At 40.6% G+C, this 18,452-nt stretch overlaps 1 protein-coding gene across 1 annotated transcript in view; it reads right to left on the bottom strand.

Moving 5' to 3' along the window:
• Positions 1-8,823: 8,823 nt before the first annotated feature.
• Positions 8,824-18,452, bottom strand: part of UVSSA (UV stimulated scaffold protein A) — a 69,515-nt gene continuing 59,886 nt past the window's right edge. The window contains exons 13-14 of the mRNA XM_026846911.1: positions 13,455-13,638; positions 8,824-9,481 (exon numbers count right to left, since the gene is read on the bottom strand). Coding sequence (XP_026702712.1) covers positions 9,388-9,481; positions 13,455-13,638 — 278 coding nt within the window. The 3' untranslated portion in view covers positions 8,824-9,387. The remainder of the gene's footprint in view (positions 9,482-13,454; positions 13,639-18,452) is intronic.

Here is an 18,452-nt window from a genome sequence, read left to right as displayed (position 1 = left end):
TTCACTATATGATTCAATGAGGCAAAAAGAGAAAGAAGCTGCGTCTCTTTTACTTCAACTTATACTGAACAAGTTTCAGTTGTTCATGTTCACTGGATAAACAGCAGTAAAATGCCTTGTAATTCAAATAACAGAAAAAAGCATGTAAATACAAACAGATACATTCCAAATGATTGGGAGATATCTGAAAATATTTTGAAATATTTTGTGTCATTGCTTACATACAACAGCCAATGATGTTATACCAAATCTTTGAAAACCAGCGTTCTATATTATCACACCCCCCCCCAATATTTTCTTAGTGTTATTTCTAGTTGCACAGGGAATGTAGGTTTAGTGAGTTACTTTTTTAGATTAATTCTTAGGGCTTTTTCACATGCACTGCAGACCTTCTGTTTCAGACCGAATTCACAGTCATGTTACATGCTTCTGTTCTTATACTACATAAGCAAAATGTTAAAAATAAAGTTTTGTCTGTATGAACATAAATCCATTTCCCAAAATTGCACCATGATGTCTGACTGGAGTCTGCTATATTAGCAAATAGCCATTAACTCCTGTATTCGTTGTATAAAATTTTTCTGCTCGGACACAGATTTATTTAAATACTCAAAGAAACATTATTTTACAATGTCTGGGTAGTTCTGGTCTTCAAGTTCTGTCTCAAAGAGTAAGCAAGCAAATAGGCTTGTTGTTAAAGCCTTTCTTAAGAGCAAATAAACCAAAAAAAATTGTATGATACTGGAAGATTTGTGAGACTCTGGGAGGTAAACCAAGGCACAGATCAGAGCAGACACTGAAGATGAAGGGGACAGGCAAGTAAACTAATGGGATCCTAATCAGTTTGTCTCACAAAGTGCATTCTCAAAACCACATTCTTCTCTATTTGGTGCTTTTTTTATTTCCCCTTCTGCCCATACGGTTCCACACCACATGCTCACGTTACACAGACATCTCAGGTGCACAGGATGATGATTGTCACAGTGAAAATAACCCTGACAGTAAAAGCCCTTTCTACTTTCCTGATGCTGTCTGGCAGAGATGTGAATTCATCATACAGAATAAGCTTCAAAGCAGCTCGGGAGGTTATCACAGCATCAGAAACACAGAGCTGCTAAGTCTACAGTGCCCACTCAGGAGAAACCCTGTGAACGTTGGAAATCCTATGGATGCACCCTGTATCAGTAGAGAAACACCAAGGACACAGAGGGCAGCTCAGGATCAGGACTCGAAAGTCTGGGCATGCAGGGTCAGGCAATGTGACAAGCAATAGCTAAATCCAATATATTATTTACTAATTTAATGTCATTATATGACAAATCTTAATCTAAGTTAAACTGTCAGACCACCCAAAGTGCTAGACTTTATTTTAAAATGCATCTTTTATATTTTGTCCTCTGTAATGTCGCAAACCAGAAACATTTTGCAATGGCAATAAAGGAGGGATGACACTACAGCAAAGAACTGGAAGTCACAGAAATACTCATGTGAGATGATGACTGACACAGTGAGATTCACTCCCTTCAGTAAACTGCTGCTTTTTCAAAAGAAGGAAAACAAATCTACTAACCTTAGTGCAAATATCTCAATTACTGTTCTTTTTTTATTTTTTTTTCCCCCTATAACCACACACATACATTACAAGAACTTTCCCTGCACATCAAGGGACTCGTTCCTGTTTTTCCACCCTTAACACAGGTAGGGTGACAAAATTTATTTCCTCTGCTTTGGTCCCCAGGGACTGCATGAGGGGAAGAGAAGCGCAGGAAGAAAAGCATTTGGAGGAGCTGCTGGGATGGCTGCTTCAACCACTTGCGTTCATCCAGAGTTTGTAGTACCAAGGTGCACTCTCTATGACCTGTTAAATATTTTGAGATTTGCAATTAAGAATACTCTCTAGGACTGAAAGAGCCAGCACTGTGCCTTGTACTGACGATTTGGAGTGAAATACTGTGTTTGCTTTGAGCACACTCTGCAGCATCTCACTCTCCTTTGCCGCTTCTGCTTCAGCGTTGGGGAAAATAAAGGCTTATGCACACGTGGAAGCAACATCTAGTTTCAGCCCTAGTGAAAATGTGTGGCAGACTCTCCTCCTGGTGCTGTTAGCATTCAACTGCCAAAAATACTATTACAAAAAATTCAAATATATCCCAAAGCAATTTCCAAACAAGCAGAATCATATATTATATTTCCATATACCTTTTATAGTGCGCGAGGATAAGAGTGGCTCCATAATGGCATTATAAATATAGCAAATTAATGGTGGATGCAGTGCCAACACCTTGTCATTATGCAAATTGGAATGTCGGCAGAAATGGTTATTCAACAATCCCTTTCGAAGTAACCAGACGCCTAATGCTGCTCATTACATCTAAACTAATTAGCACCACATTTAAACAATTTTAATAAGCTTTTTCCTTAACCCCTTGACAGAGGGGATTCCTGATGCTAATATAAAAACATATGAGCACTTGGCACAGGAATGCTGAGGTATTTTGCTCAGGGCACTGACAGAGAGAGAAGTGAGGGGAGGTCTACCCAAAAAGCCAAATGTCAATATTTAAGTTACAGACATTTAAGGATGGAGAAACAGATTGCACTGGAGTAAAGTTTAGTTCAGCTTGCCCAGGCCCTGGTGCAGCCTATCACTAGCACAAACACCATTGTGCCCTCTTCTCAGCATGGCAGAGCCTGCTCCCAGACTGCTCTCCTGAACTGGGACTACAGTTAGTCTGTACTACCCAGACCTAGCTGATAGGAAAGGCTCAATGAGCACATGAATTAATTTCTTTCTTCACTCAATCAGCTTTGAAGAAGAGGAAGAGGAAGGAAAGCATCAGCTCAGAAACATGAGAAATTAATACCTCTCTCCACTTCTTTTCCTTCAGGGGCAACATCCAACTCCCACAGCTGGGAGGGCCATTGCTTTGTCCCACGAGTCAGGATTTGTTCAGCTGCTGGGTAGAGCCAGCTCTCATCCACATGGATTTTCCAGGGGATGTGCTAAGTCTGGGGCTCTCTAGCATCTCTCCTAGCTGAAGGGGTCACCAGTGCTGCTGGATGGGGATAGTCCAGATCAGTCTTGATCTAGGCTGCTGCTCTGGGGCCTTAGCCTCTGTTGGGGCTTCCCACATAAATCCTTGTTTCTGTAGAGGATTTTGTAATAGAAAAGACCATCACCACATCCATATAAGAGGAATGCTCCTAGGGCTCAGAATGTATCAACAGGCTCTAATTTCTCTCACTAGCCTTTCACCAACTTTTTCCAAAATCCTCCTCTATCCTCATCTCCCTCCTGCCAGGTGTTCACAGCCTGCACTGATACGGCACAGCTGCATCACCTTGGGCCAGACTGCCATGAAACCAGCCCAGCTATCAGAGACCTCACTGGGCTCTGCCCTGAACTCTCTGGCTGCTTGCAGGGGAACTGCATGTAGGTGAAGTCCCTTTGCCTGAGCTGTGGGGTGGGTGCTGTGCTTGGCTCTGTACTTTATTCACCCACACCTTGGCCTTTTCTTGCTGACTTGGCTCCAGACCTGCCTCTTATCTTGGTAGACTTTCAGGTAATTGCTGACCGGTGGCTGGCTCTGTTGCTATTACTGAGCTTGGGGTTTTTGCTTGGGTGCTGTGGGAAGGTGCCCGTTGTCAGGAAGGCCACTGCCCCTTCCTGTTTTCACTTTCTGTTTCTGGCTCACCTCTCCCTGGCACCTACAGCCTCTACTCTGTTTTTTCTTTCTCATCTTGCTGTGGACTATGACTTCACTCTGCACTCCCAGCACCACAGTTTTCCCTGGACACTGCTTGGGGCAGAACTTTCTTTCCTGTTTCCAGATGCAAATTCAAGCATTATCCTTCTAGAAGCAGGATGTTGTTAATTGTTTTGGTTTGATTTAGATGTAGCTGTCCCAGTGCATCTCAAACCAGACATACAGAGAAATTGCTCTCAGTAATTATCAGAATAATACCCTTCTCTCAGGGTGTGGTGTTCAATCTTTTAGCTGGTGACAATTGCTATGAGGAGCTTTTCCCTGAATCCATGAAACTCAGTGGTGTTTTTAATAGTAGGTGGCTAGGGAACGAGGATCCAGTCCTCCCTGGCTCTGATCTGGGGACTGTAATCTGGAAGGCTCGTTCTTACCTCCTGTCTGCTCTCCCTACATGAAGCATTTTTAGCTCCACTGTGGTTGTTTCAGTTCCCACAGGAGAATGGGTGATGGGAATTGTGTCCTTCCAGCTCCCTTGCATTTAAATTGCCCATGGCCTGGGCTATGTCTTGAGACAGGACACAGGACTGTCACCTCTTAGGCTGAGGAGAGAACTGGAATTCCATCTCGCCTGAACGTGTGCTCCAGCATTATAGCTATTACATGCACCATGATTGCCGCTGCCCATTTGAAAACAGTGATTTTGTTAAAGGTGTGTGTTTGGTGGGTGCTAGGTGAGGTGTGCCAGATCGAGCCTTCTCAAGCATTCATATAATTATTTTCCTGGGTCTCATTAGGCTTGAGCAAGAACTCTGGTCTAGGTGGGATGGCCAGTGCCGCTCAGGCATGTACAGACTCTTGGTGGCCCAGGAAACTTAAGCCTTTCTTGGGCTCTAGTTTTGAGATACATAGACCTTCCTTGGGCTAGTTTGTGGAAAGCCCCTTTCTATGCCTATTTGCCACTATCCATGGTCAGACTATGCTGTAATGGCATGAAGTTTTCCTATACAGTTAGCCAACTGTGTGAGTTTCCGTAAGGCCAAATGCTGGGGGCTGCCATTGGGCCACAACAACCCCCAGCAGCGCTACAGGCTTGGGGAGGAGTGGCTGGAGAGCTGCCAGTCAGAGAGGGACCTGAGGGGGTGATTGACAGCCGGCTGAACAGGAGCCAGCAGTGTGCCCAGGTGGCCAAGAAGGCCAATGGCATCCTGGCTTGTGTCAGCAATAGCGTGGCCAGCAGGGACAGGGAAGGGATCTGACCCCTGTACTCGGCAGTGGTGAGGCCGCCCCTCGATTCCTGTGTTCAGTTTTGGGCCCCTCACTCCAAAAAGGACATTGAATGACTCGAGCGTGTCCAGAGAAGGGCAACGGAGCTGGGGCAGGGTCTGGAGCACAGGTCTGCTGGGGAGCGGCTGAGGGAACTGGGGGGGTTCAGTCTGGAGGAGGCTGAGGAGAGACCTCATCGCCCCCTACAGCTGCCTGACAGGAGGGTGCAGAGAGCTGGGGATGAGTCTCTTTAACCAAGTAACAAGTGATAGGACAAGAGGGAATGGCCTCAAGTTGTGCCAGGGAAGGTTTAGACTGGATATTAGGAAGCATTTCTTTGCAGAAGGGGTTGTTGGGTGTTGGAATGGGCTGCCCAGGGAGGTGGTGGAGTCCCCATCCCTGGAGGGGTTTAAGAGTAGAGTCGACATAGCCCTGAGAGATCTGGTGGAGTTGGGAACTGTCAGCGTTAGGTTAATGGTTGGACTGGATGATCAAGGTCTTTTCCAACCTTGATGACTGTGTGATTCTATATAGTAGTAGCATTTCAAAAGTTATGGTTTTAAATGACCAGTTTTCATCATCTGTTGCATCCAGATGTCCTTACCTTTCCTAATGCGTAACCTATAGAGATGTTTACGTGACCTCCGTTATTAAAACCATTAATATGTTTAATAACACTGGATATGCTGCAAACCCAGTTGCGTGACCAGCCAGGTGTTTCCATGAGTGTTAGAGACCACCAGATGGCTATCTCTGCCAAACTATTTGATACATGCCGATCTGAGCTTTTTGCTGGGCTGGGTTCCTGAGATTCAATACTTCTTGCTTCTGGCTAGTAGCTTCTTATAATTTGGAACATCCTTACTGTCCATTTCCACAGCCACTTTAAGTCAAATAGGTTTGTTTGTTTGTTTGTTTTCCACAAAAGAAAGATTTTTTTTCAATACTGTCCACTTTGAACTCACTGATGCCCTCTCTAGCCTGCAAACTGTTTTACATGGCATGATACATTGTCCATGCAGAACCACTTACAAATCCTGTGTCTTTGTCTTGCTTCCAAAAACAAAACCCACCCCAAAACCCCAAATAAATCTTTTAAACATAAATCCTAAGAGCTTTTAAGGGTTACAGTTTTCTAATAGAAATCTTCAGCTAGACCTGGTTTGCTAAAGCCAAGCCTCAAGTACGCTTAGACAAAATGGAATTATAAGATATCATGTAAAAGATGAGTATGGGCCCATCATCCTGGCTCAGTAACTTCAGAGATGTGCTAAAGGACTGTTTCTATTCCAAAGCCCTGCTCACAAACTCCCTACCACGTTTATCTACGTTACTATGTGCTTTGTATTTGAGTGTTCCAACCCTGAACAGCACTAAATTTGTACAAGCTATAGCCTTTTCCCTCCAGGCTTTTACTTCCCAGATGAACTGTGTGCATGGTAAGAACAACCATGAAGTCTTTGCTTTCAGTTCTTGTTTTACCACAGAAACAGCACTAGTTATAAAAGGATAACTTAGATGCATCAGCACAGCTCACTTCAGCTCAGAATTACTGTGACCTTTTAGAAATACAGAACATTCAACCTGTATTACAACTGTGCACCTCAACAACACTCCAAGGGCCAAATCATCCAAGGTGTTTACATACCTGGAAATCATACAGCATCCCCCGTAAGAAGTATGTTATAGTACAACTGCAAGGACATTTGAGTTATAAAGATAGAAACACACAGCGGAGATCATGTGAATGATACTTGTATTTTTTTAATATTTTTTTTTTCCCCAGAAGCCCTGAGGACCAGAATAGCAAAGATCCCATAGAAATGTCACACAGACAGTTTAGCAGCTCAGATGACTGAAAAGCTGGTGAGCTCAGAAACCTCAAATTTGTAAATTGCTGTAAGTGATGCACAAAGAGGTGTGATGTATCTAAAAAGTAGATTAATTTATTTTGAACTTAAAAGGATTTCTACTTAATGAAGGTATGCTGGATCTCTGGAGATGACTTTTTTTCCTCCAGCAGAGCTACAGATAAACCCAGGAAAAGGAGAAAGCTCCCCAAATCCTCTGAATTAGGTCTGATCAGGTCTAACAAGAATGCTTGTTAGCAACAATTCATATCCAACTGGGTATATTCCCCACCTGACAAAGACAGTTCTTGCGATAAAACCACGACAAAAAAAGGGAAGTAGAGGAGCTTTAAAAAAGGTCATTACTAACCTGGCATTACTAACAAAGTCCATGCACCTGTGTCTGAGTTAGCCATTCCCAAGTCACTTGCTGGGAAACCTTAATTCTGCAAATTATCTTTCTGTGTGAAAGAGACACTCTAGAAAAACACCTTTTTGCATGGATGTGTTTTTAATAAATAAAGGGGGAGAGCATACAGATGACATTATAGGATCAGGTTTAACTGGTGGATTGGACACTCAGGTCCAGATAGGAAGTTTCAGTTGATAATTCTGTACTAAAAAACATCATTTATTTATTTTACTAAAGGCCCAAAATGGGAACTCCATGGGGCAAAGTGCACCTACTGTTTGCTGGAGATCTTCTAGTGCTGACATTTCATGTCCACAGCAAAGAAGGGTTAAGTTCCACTGCACTCTTCACTTTTTTTTTTTTTTTACAGGGACGAGAGAAAATATGTCTTATAAATGAACACCTTCAGCTTGTGCAGGCTCAGACATCTCTGGAACAGTAGCACAATGACCTTGGTGGCTCTTTTGACTGTTAATCTCCAAGATAAAACAGTTTCATTTATACTGTTCTGGGATCCCAGCATCCAATGATCTATACTACATTCAAATGTGCAGGGGTTTGTTGTTGGGTTTGATTCTCCTTTTTTTTTTTTCTTTTTGTGTTGTGTGTCTTTATCCTTAATCAGAAATAAAAACAGTTTTGCAGTTGATTCAACTGACCTGGTGAAGAACTTGGTTTGTCCTTGTCTACGGTCTCACCTGAAGCTTTTACTACCAAGTGAGCCATACCAATAGAAGTGGCTTTGCCTTCCAGTGCATAGATAGTCTTTGAAATTCTGGCTCTTTATTATTTTATCTCTGGTAGATTAGAAGTACATCATCTAAATAACTGTGTTGAAGAGGAAAATGTCTTCCTAACTGCAGAGCTCTCACAAGATAAACTATCAAGATCCAGCATTAATTGTTTTCTAAGCAGTACTTGTGCAAGTCAAAAGGTATGTGGCAGAACTGTAAATTAGCTTTTGTCTGAGGTGGTCAGAAGCTACACTGAGGAGTTTAAATCTCCTTTTTTAATTCTCATAGTCTCCTGATGCATGAGGGAACACGTCCAACACGTGAGTGACTGGGCCCGTGCTATAGAGAATCCATTCTAATTTGTATTCAGTATTTTATCAAAGACTGTTGCAGTTCACTTTCAAGTTGATATTCAAATGCTCTGTCCTCTTTCACACTCTGGATTTCCTTCACCCATAAGGCCGTATGAAACCTTGCAGGAGCACAACTGGTCAATATTTGGTTCTGTACCAAACTGACTGTAGCCAGTAAAGCAGGTTTGGGAGATCTAGTTAAGGACCCAGCCAATGACAAGAAAACCACATTGGGTTCAGCTGCTTGATCTCAGTATGCATGTTAACTCTATGGACTTAGAAGACGCCAGATACTTGTGTTTATATCTGTATCCTTAGATGCACTCTCAGGCCTGAGCCTGATGTCATTTTAACTGATTCAAGACAGGTAGTTCACTAGTACAATATGCCACTTTAACAATTTTTAAACCTTCATACTTCCACTTTGTACTGGAGCTTTTTGATTATCAGTTAAACTGCAGCACTTTGAGTATCTCTACAAACTTTTACAACACATTTTCTACTCCATTCATTACCTGATGGCATCAGTTGGTTTTGACTTTTCTTTTTTGTGTGTACACAAGAGGTCTTCAGAGGTACTGCAGGAGCCACTGTGCTGCTTGATGTGGTACACTTCCTAGCACAGTAGGCTGAGCAAATACTCTGTGTGTTGCTGTCTCCAGTAGAAATTTAATTGTTTCTAAGGCATCTTTTTTCTAAAGGCATGGAAGTGGAGGAAAATTACAGGACACGTACTGACAAAGGAGGTATAAATTACATGAGTCCCTTAAGAAGGAAAAAAGTCCCCAAAACCTGAACATTTTACACAATGTAAAAGTCATAAAACATGCTCTATATCATGTACATTTCAAATAATTATTAAATTAAGTGCATTCCTTTCTATATCATCACATCTTTGCCAAAATTAACTTTCATTATAAAATAAGTTAAAGTCAAAAACAATTTAAAAATTTACCCCAGTAAAAATGCACCTAGCACAGTATTTTAGTGTAAACGCGAATATCTGAGATAAATGTTTCGTTCAGTTGCACTCTTGTAACAAAATGAAGGGCAAAGAGGATTAACAATTTAATTCAGTGCATAGTTAAACTGGTTGGCAAACTTCTCATGCTTTCTTCGGTCCATTTGGTTCATTGCTTTCACCACCCGTTTCACAGCACCTCTGAAAGAGAAACAAACAACAAAAAAATAAAAACAGTTATGTTGATTCTACACAATCTCAGAGAATATTTATGAATATTGGGGGAAAAAATGAACTATGATTAATCACTACCAGGGTTCTGAACACTGCACTGATGAGGCTGAACAAATTTGTCTTGTTAACTAAATTAGCTGCTGCAATACAAATAGTTTCATTCAGCAATGATTTTATTAACAGGAGTAAACAAATTAAAGTCTTTCAGTTTAATGGCTGTGCATTCCACCCTCCTAGCATTATGTCTGATAGTCACACAGAGCAAGTTTGATTTTTAAAAGCACCTAACTGCTCTCAGGGGAAAATAACTAAAAGTATTTAACAGAATCTAAAAAACTCTAACACTCAGAAACCCTTACGAAATCCAACCTGCAGAATCTACGATGTTTCTGTGAGGGAAGGGCTTGCTGTTCAATTCACATGTAACTACAATGCATGCAGCAACTTTCCTTTCACAGGTTACTAAAACCTCATTTCATCAGCTGTGGGCAGAGTAAGGCTCTTGCTCACACCAGCAACATCTCCATTCTTGAGCAGCAACTATTTAATCTACAAGCACAACACTAGTTTAGGAAGACACCAGAGACTGTCACGTATCTCTGTGCAGAGAGATAAACTACTGCTGCAGAGCAGCTAAGTGCTTAGAGTTTAGCATAGTCAGAACAGTACATCCACTATCTTATATAAAGTAGAGGAGGATCTCTGCTACCTCGTGATGGACAAGCATTCGAGCCCTCTGCAGTGCCTGCTCTGCTTGAAGAAGGCTCTGGAGTGCTCTTCAGATTCAAAGAGGAAATAAAGGAATGAACTTTAGAGCTCTTAAACTTTCTGGTGCTCCTAAATCTGGTGAAGGTTTGCCCCCATGTTGCTGCTCTTCATTTGCTGTGATTGCTTCCTCCCAGTAAAGACTGTGCTCAGAGATTTCTCTCCTTTTGGGAGTGACTGCTATGCTTTTGAACTGGGTGAAGACATCTGCATTTTTTTTTCCCCTCCACAACTTTTGAATGAACATGCAGCTGAGATTTTGAGGGTGAAAAAAATGCTAGACAGCATGAATAGGAACAGGAGATTCTCATAAAAGACAGAGAGCAGGCCTATATATCCTTTAACTGATAAGGCAGCGGAATAGGTTCATGAGGAGTAAGAAAGCAGAAGAAAGGCAGTAGCAGAAGCCAAGAGAATGCTCTGTTCATACATCTGCCCTCAGAGAAACTTATGGCTGCAGCTCTTACAGCTGAGTGCATCTTGCCTAGGGCACTTTGTTCTTCACAGGTTTCTAGAGTTCCCATTTTTATTGGTTACTTTAGATGCCTCTAGCACAAAAGCTCAGAAATCTGAAGCTGATATTTGTAGGTGTGCTCCGATGTCACCCTGCCTTTATTTACAAAGAAGGAAATTACCTCCTAACACATCTCTGAAAAGACCTGGATGCTCTGCCCATATGGGAAGAGATACCAGCTGAGGGCTTGGTATGAGGGACTATGTCCCATCTAAGGACATGGCACTGACTGAGGTCTCCTTTGATTTCTACATCAGAAATGCAGTCAGCAAGTTCCATCACACAAAGTGGATGGTTTCAAGACTAGTGCTATTAGACTCTATGTTGTCACAGTCTGCGTTTATCACTTCTGAGGATATTTCTGCAGGCTGTGCAGTAAAATGAAGACATGCATTTGGTAGTGCATGCCCCACACACTATTCCAGCTCTGCTCCTGTGGTTATCTCTGAGAAGCAAGCTGACTGTTTTAGCTAACTGCTCTCTGTAATGGCTTCATTGCAAAAGCCATTTTTAAACATCTGAAAACAGAGGATACTTCTTAATAATGCCTCTAAATGATGGGATTAAAGATTTTCTCAGCAGCAACTCTAATGAAAACCAACCTTATGAAAAAACACCTGGGAAGGAGGTATACTTTTAAAAAAATTCTGCCAATAAAGTTACCAGAGTAAGGAAAATGTGGTCATGGTTTTGCACTTCAAATATTGCCTAATTGGTAGGAGAAAAGTGAGCCTTTAGCAGTGCAGAGTGGCCTTGACACTTTCATGTCATGTAGGTTTTACATTAGCACCACTGGATTGTGCGATACTGTAAATGAAATGAGATCCCACTTTGATGATCTGTGTGCAATTTCACTTAACTTTATTGGCAGACGAGAGCCTGGGTTTATCACCTATACATTTCAAGTAATTTGGGGTTGTTATAAGGAGCCAAGGTTATCATCTTGTTTAGTGCTGCAAAGCATGAAACCTATTAAAACATGACAGGTTTGATTCCCTATGCCTGGCACTAACACACGCTCAAAATCATTAACACAAACCACAGTAAACCAAAACCAGCTTTTAAAATTTATTTTGTTAAAGCCGATATGAAATTCTGATCATTAGAAATGCATGTGTCTGACTTCTAACTAATATCAGGTGACATGAGAATTTAACAGAAATTGTGCTATTTCTGTAACTAAAAGCAATGTGGATTTGGCTTTGTTATTATAACCATTACATCAGAAAAGGGGAAATAGAGTTTAAACAAATATTGTGCCTTGGATGCTGTTCAACTCATCCACTATGTTTAGGGAATAACCCACCATTAATGAATTTATAATAATAATTTTGCTTTTTTTGATTTGACAGCTTTACACTTTTCACTTTCCTTTGACTACTTCATTTTTGACATGTGAAACTCTTTAAATAGCTGCAGCTGCTTTCCATTTGATAAACACCAGATTATGCGAGGCAAATTTATGTTGCAGCCACATCTAACCAAGACTAGGTATCAGAAATGGCGTAACAGAGTGGACCTATGGAGATACTATACGTTCTAAAACCCATTCAGGTTGGTGGGTCGGTAGGCTCCCACTTCCATATGAGCTAGCGTGCCTGGTTTAAAGCTAACTCACATATGCCTACATAAATCATGGATACACCTTTGTTCAGCCACCCAAACAGTTTCTTCTTGAGCTAAATGTAGGCCAAGAGCTACTGCTTGCAAATGTGTTGGGGGGAAAGGGAGATGTATAGAAACAGCACTGCTGCAGGAAGAATACTGTGTTCACATGTCTCTGGTACAGGGAACAATCATCTCCAAACTCTTACACTGAAGAAAGACCTGCAGCAGGTTCCAGTCCTTGATATTTACAAAAGATAGCAGAGGTTAAGTGAACAAGGACCATAACACAGGGATCCAAATACTTTTCTTAACCAGTTGAATGCATTCTCAGTAAAGGAGGAGGAAAATGCAATGGCAATCTGTGACTGAATAATACACAGGAAGGGATCACTGTGTGTACATGCTGGACGGCACTGCATCAGGCCCAGCTAACAATTTATTATACCCAAGAGTGAGAAAAAATACACAGGAAGCCCAGGCAGCAGTCACAAGTTTGGGAAGGTCTCTAAGAATACACCAGAGGCATGAGGGCAACCGTCAACACACTGCTGTACACCAAAAGCCAAGGGGTTTTCACAGATCCTTTTATTAAATGTTCTGCTCAGGAAAGCCCATCTTTGGCTTTAAAAGGAAAAACTTCATTTTCACTCCATCTACACTACTACAGTGTGTCTGATGCTGTCAGTTGTGTCACTCTGAATACATCTTCTTTCCAGACCCAGTACTATCAGTACATATAAAGTAGCATCCACCTGATCAATAAATGATCATCCAGAGAAGCCACTACAGCAATTAAAGGATTTTAAAACAAATTAAAAGAATAATAATAAAAAAATCTTTCATAGGGAAATTTTATAAGTTAGCTGAAAATCAGAGATATAACCTTGGTTATACCTGCTACTCTTTACCCTCCAGAGATATCGAAGGCACTCCTGCTCTACAATTAGCCAAGAAAGTTGTTTAGTAAGTGAATGTTAATGTAGAAACAAAAAGTACCATTGAAACAAAGGGAAACAGCAATTTAACAGGCTTTAGAGAAGGTAAGCATCTTACTTATTGAAGACTTTCTTCTCAAGCCGGGAACGAGAAGTATTAGACTGCTGCTTCAGGTCTGTCAGATTTGGGTATTTTTTCTTCTTCCCTTTCTTTTTTCCTCCTTTTCCATTATTTTTAGAAGAACCAAGATCCACTCCTGTAGCTGCTTCAACTTCTCTCATGAATTCTGGATCTCGCCACTCTGTTAAAAGAAAAAGCATGCACTTTGAAACTCCAAACCCAGGTAGAATTTGCGGACTCCTAAGGCAGAGGTTCTTGTCACCACTAGGCGAGGGCAGAGTCACTGCTGTAAACTGCATACACAAAGGAAGGGGAGGATAAAGCAGTTAGCCAAAACTACACATCTTGATGAAGAAGCTCTGCCACTCTGGGATTAGTATGTATTATTAGCTGCTATAGATAAAACTGTTCTGCAGGAAGACTCAAGTTTTCACATTAGCGAAATTCCAAGAAAACTATTCCATGTAGGAGAGGTGACATAAAACAGTGATTATTATTTAGAAATTGAACAAAATGCCAACGATGTAGCTGAGGAACTTAACTCCAGAAATAAATTCTGAATAAGCTTACAAACAAACCTAAAAAAAAATTGAATATGTCAATTTTCGAGCAGAATAGGGGTGACAATACCGTAACTTTTCTGCATCAAGGAATCATATTTGCTGGTGTACCTGACACCTAAATAGCATTCCTGAATAAGACAACATGACCCTGTTGCCATGAGCCCAATTTTGCATCTGAAAAAGATACTACTTTTTAAGTATCCTACATTTCCTCATTTTAATTATCTAAACCAAGTTTCTTCTCTTGACAATAGCACAACAGTTAATTTAACTAATCCAAAACATGTTTTTTACAGTTTTATCAAAACCTTAACACTTCAGAATCCAGCCATATGCTGTTAATGGATTCTGACCACAGATGCCACCACAGGAAAAATCCTCAACAATTTAGACTGTGAACTCTTTGAGGAAGCCATGGTCTTTCACCTGTAGTGTAAAGTCTTGCATATTAGAACAAAGTAAAAAACAGAAAGTAAAAATGTAGCTAGACAATGGGTATCTTCAAGGGGAAATTTAGAAAAATAGCATTGCATTATAAAGATTTTGAGCATATGGGTTGGAAAAAAAATGTAGCAAGTACCACTTCAAAGAGTAACACAGTCCAAACTCACCATAAGTGTCAGAATTCTGTATTTTAACAACCAGTAATTGCCAGTCATTCATCATATAGTTTCCTGTATGTCAGATGGCTTTTCTTGCCTGCAGAGATTGCACTAGCAAATGTCTACTACCCTTACTTAACATCTATGTAAATATAGAAAAATAAACAGTCCTAAACAACTACACAAGTTCACTTATACACCAAGATGGTTACTGAGTGTGACAAATATTGGTAACAACATTTCAGGAAGGTCAGAGGCAATGAGAACATGGTGTTTAGGAATAGCAGAGCAATTTTCCAAAGAAAGTTTAGATCTAACCTACTATGATACATGAAAGCAAGGGCTGATTAAAATCCAACACACCAAAAAGCACAGGGAAAATGAAGCTGTGCGAGAACTGAGCAGGAGAAGTATAGAGGGAGAAAATACAACACATATACTTGATAGATCGTAAGACCTCACAGACTTTTTTTTTTTAAGTGAAGGAATACAGAACAGCACAATTCAGATACAGGAACGATTAATCCAAGATTAAGGAAAACTGTCTAAACAGTTTATCTCCCAGTAATAAGAAGGCGTCACAGTTTAGGAACCCAGTGAATGGAGCAATTGTTTAAACACAACGAAAAAATGCTGGCATCCAGTAGAGATGAAATGAGCATTTGAGTAAAATGAAGGAGCAATTTAAAAGCCTTTGAGAAAAATCAATAGAATGCCAGGGAAGAGCAGCCTTTTTGAGCATTGATGGGCCCCTAAAGCTCTTCATACATTGTTACTGAGTTTAGCAGCAGGGAAAAGAAAATTACACAGTTTGCAAGGGTAGGCGGGAATCAATACTGTAGTTAGTAAAGAGATGCTATTTCACATCTGACTGGCCAGCGGCCTGCCTTCACCAGCCTGTCCTGATACCTGTTTGTTAACAAGTCACTAAGGGCTGAAAAACCAGATACTCTTCAGGGTTGACACAAAAAATAGGCACTTAATTTGCTCCTGTGTGCGAACTATTGGAAAAGGATGAACACTGCAGATTAGCAGGTCAGCGTAATCCCACCTGATTCATTGTTTCAGGACCAAAGAGCCCAAAGCACCATTTTGTGGACATTAGCTAGAGTTTAAATTTTTACACTGTTAAAAAACGCTCTGTAATAACAATGATAGTGCTGTCAAAACACAGTCATTATCACACGAACTGCATTACTTTTACATAATTGTTTTTCCCTTCAATCACGCAAGGATGAAAATCCATCCAATAGGAAAAATATGTAGGAAGAATTCTGGTGCAGTTTAACCACGCAACTGATTCCCAAATTTTAATGTTTTTTTCAAACTGTTGTTGTTAGCAAATGATGTTGTCAATCATAAGACCAAAGTACTCACTGTACAGAGTGGGTTCCCACTTGTATATTTTCCATAGCAGCACTGCTCAGTCTTGCTTCAAGTCTTTTGTAAATTAAAAAAACCCCAAACCCCAATGCAAACCAGCCAAATACCCCTCCCAAACCACAAGCCCAAAACATGCAAGCAAAAGACTATTTAAAAAAGGCTGATGAAAGACAAATATAAAAATAGGCACAGAAAAAAGTAAGCAACAAAAAGCAGTGGATAAGAGTATTTAGTGACATCTGGTATACATATGGCTTTAGAAACCTGTGAGGTTTTGTCCAATAAATTAAGTGACATAGCTTGTTCAGTATCTCCCCAGACAGACAGGATGGACCTTTGTATGACATCTCATCTTAACAACGGCACTCAATAATGCAACGCAGCAATGTCAACACTGGTTTGGGACTAACATACACATCCTTGTGGGCCAGAGGTGAGAAGCCTCTAACAACACCAAGCTGACACTGTAATAAAAATAAATATTACGTCTAGCTTCAAGCAATGGCAATTTCACAGGAAAAAAAAAAATCAATATTTTTCAGTGCAAGTGATTTTTATACTGGAGTATAAGTTTCTAGTTTGAAAGTAGTCACCCAAGAACACCTACTAGTTTAACTTGCCAGTTTTAGTTTGTCATAACTAAGTTGGGAACTTCCCTTTTTAGCATACCACCCACACCCCTGCCCCAGTTTTGCTGTGACAGTCCAACTGTGCCCATGCTGTCGGCTGGATGACAGTTTAGAGCACTTCACTCCACCTGGACAAGGATGGAAACTACCTGCAAACGTAGCACTTCAACACATGCAAATACCAGAAGGTGTTCAGTAACTGCTGCATTCATGTGGTGTTGGTAATTGCCAAGCACACTCAGAGATGGCCAAATTGGTATTAAAGGAAATTGGGCGGGTCGGTTGTATGTTTAAGTGCACATTCATTCGACATAGATCTTTTTGGATAACAGATTGACAACTGTTATGCTCTGAAGAGGTCTTGTGGAAGGTTCAGTAGCCTCATTAATAATTTATATAACAAACTGGTGAAATACTGAGTCAGAGTTTAAAAGAGAACTAACTCTTTAAAGGGAGTATATTACAAGATAGCAAAATTATAATGCCTGTGTGTAAGTTTAATCCAAATGCAGAATTTAATTCAAATGCAGAATACTTACCTAGAATAAATAGCTTAAAACAGACAATACTAAGACCTGTTGGAGGAAGACAGATTAGATAAAAGCACTGAAAACAAATCTGTCCCGTCCAATTATACACTATGTCTTTGCTGGATAGATCTTTCTCCCACCTTTGCAGTCCATCAACTACCAGTAGCTTCCCGGTTGCAATCTCCCCCAGTGCTTTATGAAAATCTACCTCTGTCCATCACTAATGAGGTTTAGTTCTACTATTGCAAAAAACTCTCTTATTCCCCTTGGAAGTCTTCCTGCCTGTGTATTCATTGCTTGCTGTCTTTGATTGCCTGCATTCCTCACCTAGCAGTCCAAAGCTAAAAATACAGTCCTGGCTAAAAATGACCATATAATCTTGGAGGAGGATGACCCTTCCCTCCACACCTGAAAGCAGCAGCCAGGATGCAAGGAGGCAGCCATAAGTTTTGTTGTCCATCCCCACTGTTTAAAAACAAAGTCTGGAGTATTGCAGAGTAGCATCTGAACAAATAAACAGCACAGGTCTGCTTGCTCCCTTTCTGAAGCCCATCACAAAGATCATGCCTATTAGAACATCCAGACTAGTTATAATGCCAATAAAGCCCAAGGTGAGGGCTTCCCTAGTTCAGAGTATGTTCCGGCAATGCTGCACAGATGCACAGCATAACAGGACCAGGAATTCTCCTTCTAAAACACAAGTCAGTAGATATAGGAAACATAGAATAGGGTAGATATGAATAGATACCGGAAAAACAAGTTCCCGCATTGTGACAAAAAGCCACTCTGTCAATATTTGTGGTGACACAGTGATCCTAATATTATCATCATTACATTATGTAAAGCACAACTGTTAGGGACCAGCAAGATTAGACACCTTATTTTCAGAAGCATGGGAACAGTTACTGTTGAGCATTTCCCAGGAAATAGGTTTAATTGTCCTTAATAAACATGTTCCTTAATATAAAGGCCATAATTTGTCTGTCTGAGAAGTGTTAGGAGTATTATGATAACTACTGGAAATAAAGAACAAACACAATGTTAACCTTATTCCGTGTACACAAGCATCCATATTTACCACATGAGCAAGAATCACTGCAAATGATCTGCAAATTAAAATCAACAGGAATTTAAATGAGACACTGTGGTTAGGAGCAAAACAGAAATATGATCCAGTTCTGTGGATCTCAACCTGTGCCTTTAGTGACAGAAGAATTGGCGCTCTTCCCCCTATAGCCTGTCACATTTCTTGTCCAACTGTATACTAAGTTTGCTATCCAACTTGTAT

The sequence above is a fragment of the Athene cunicularia genome (assembly GCF_003259725.1).
Source record: "Athene cunicularia isolate RWA chromosome 4 unlocalized genomic scaffold, athCun1 chr4_part1, whole genome shotgun sequence".
Taxonomy (NCBI): domain Eukaryota; kingdom Metazoa; phylum Chordata; class Aves; order Strigiformes; family Strigidae; genus Athene; species Athene cunicularia.
Note: the sequence above shows the minus strand (reverse complement) of the source record. Positions and strands in the feature narration are given on the sequence as shown.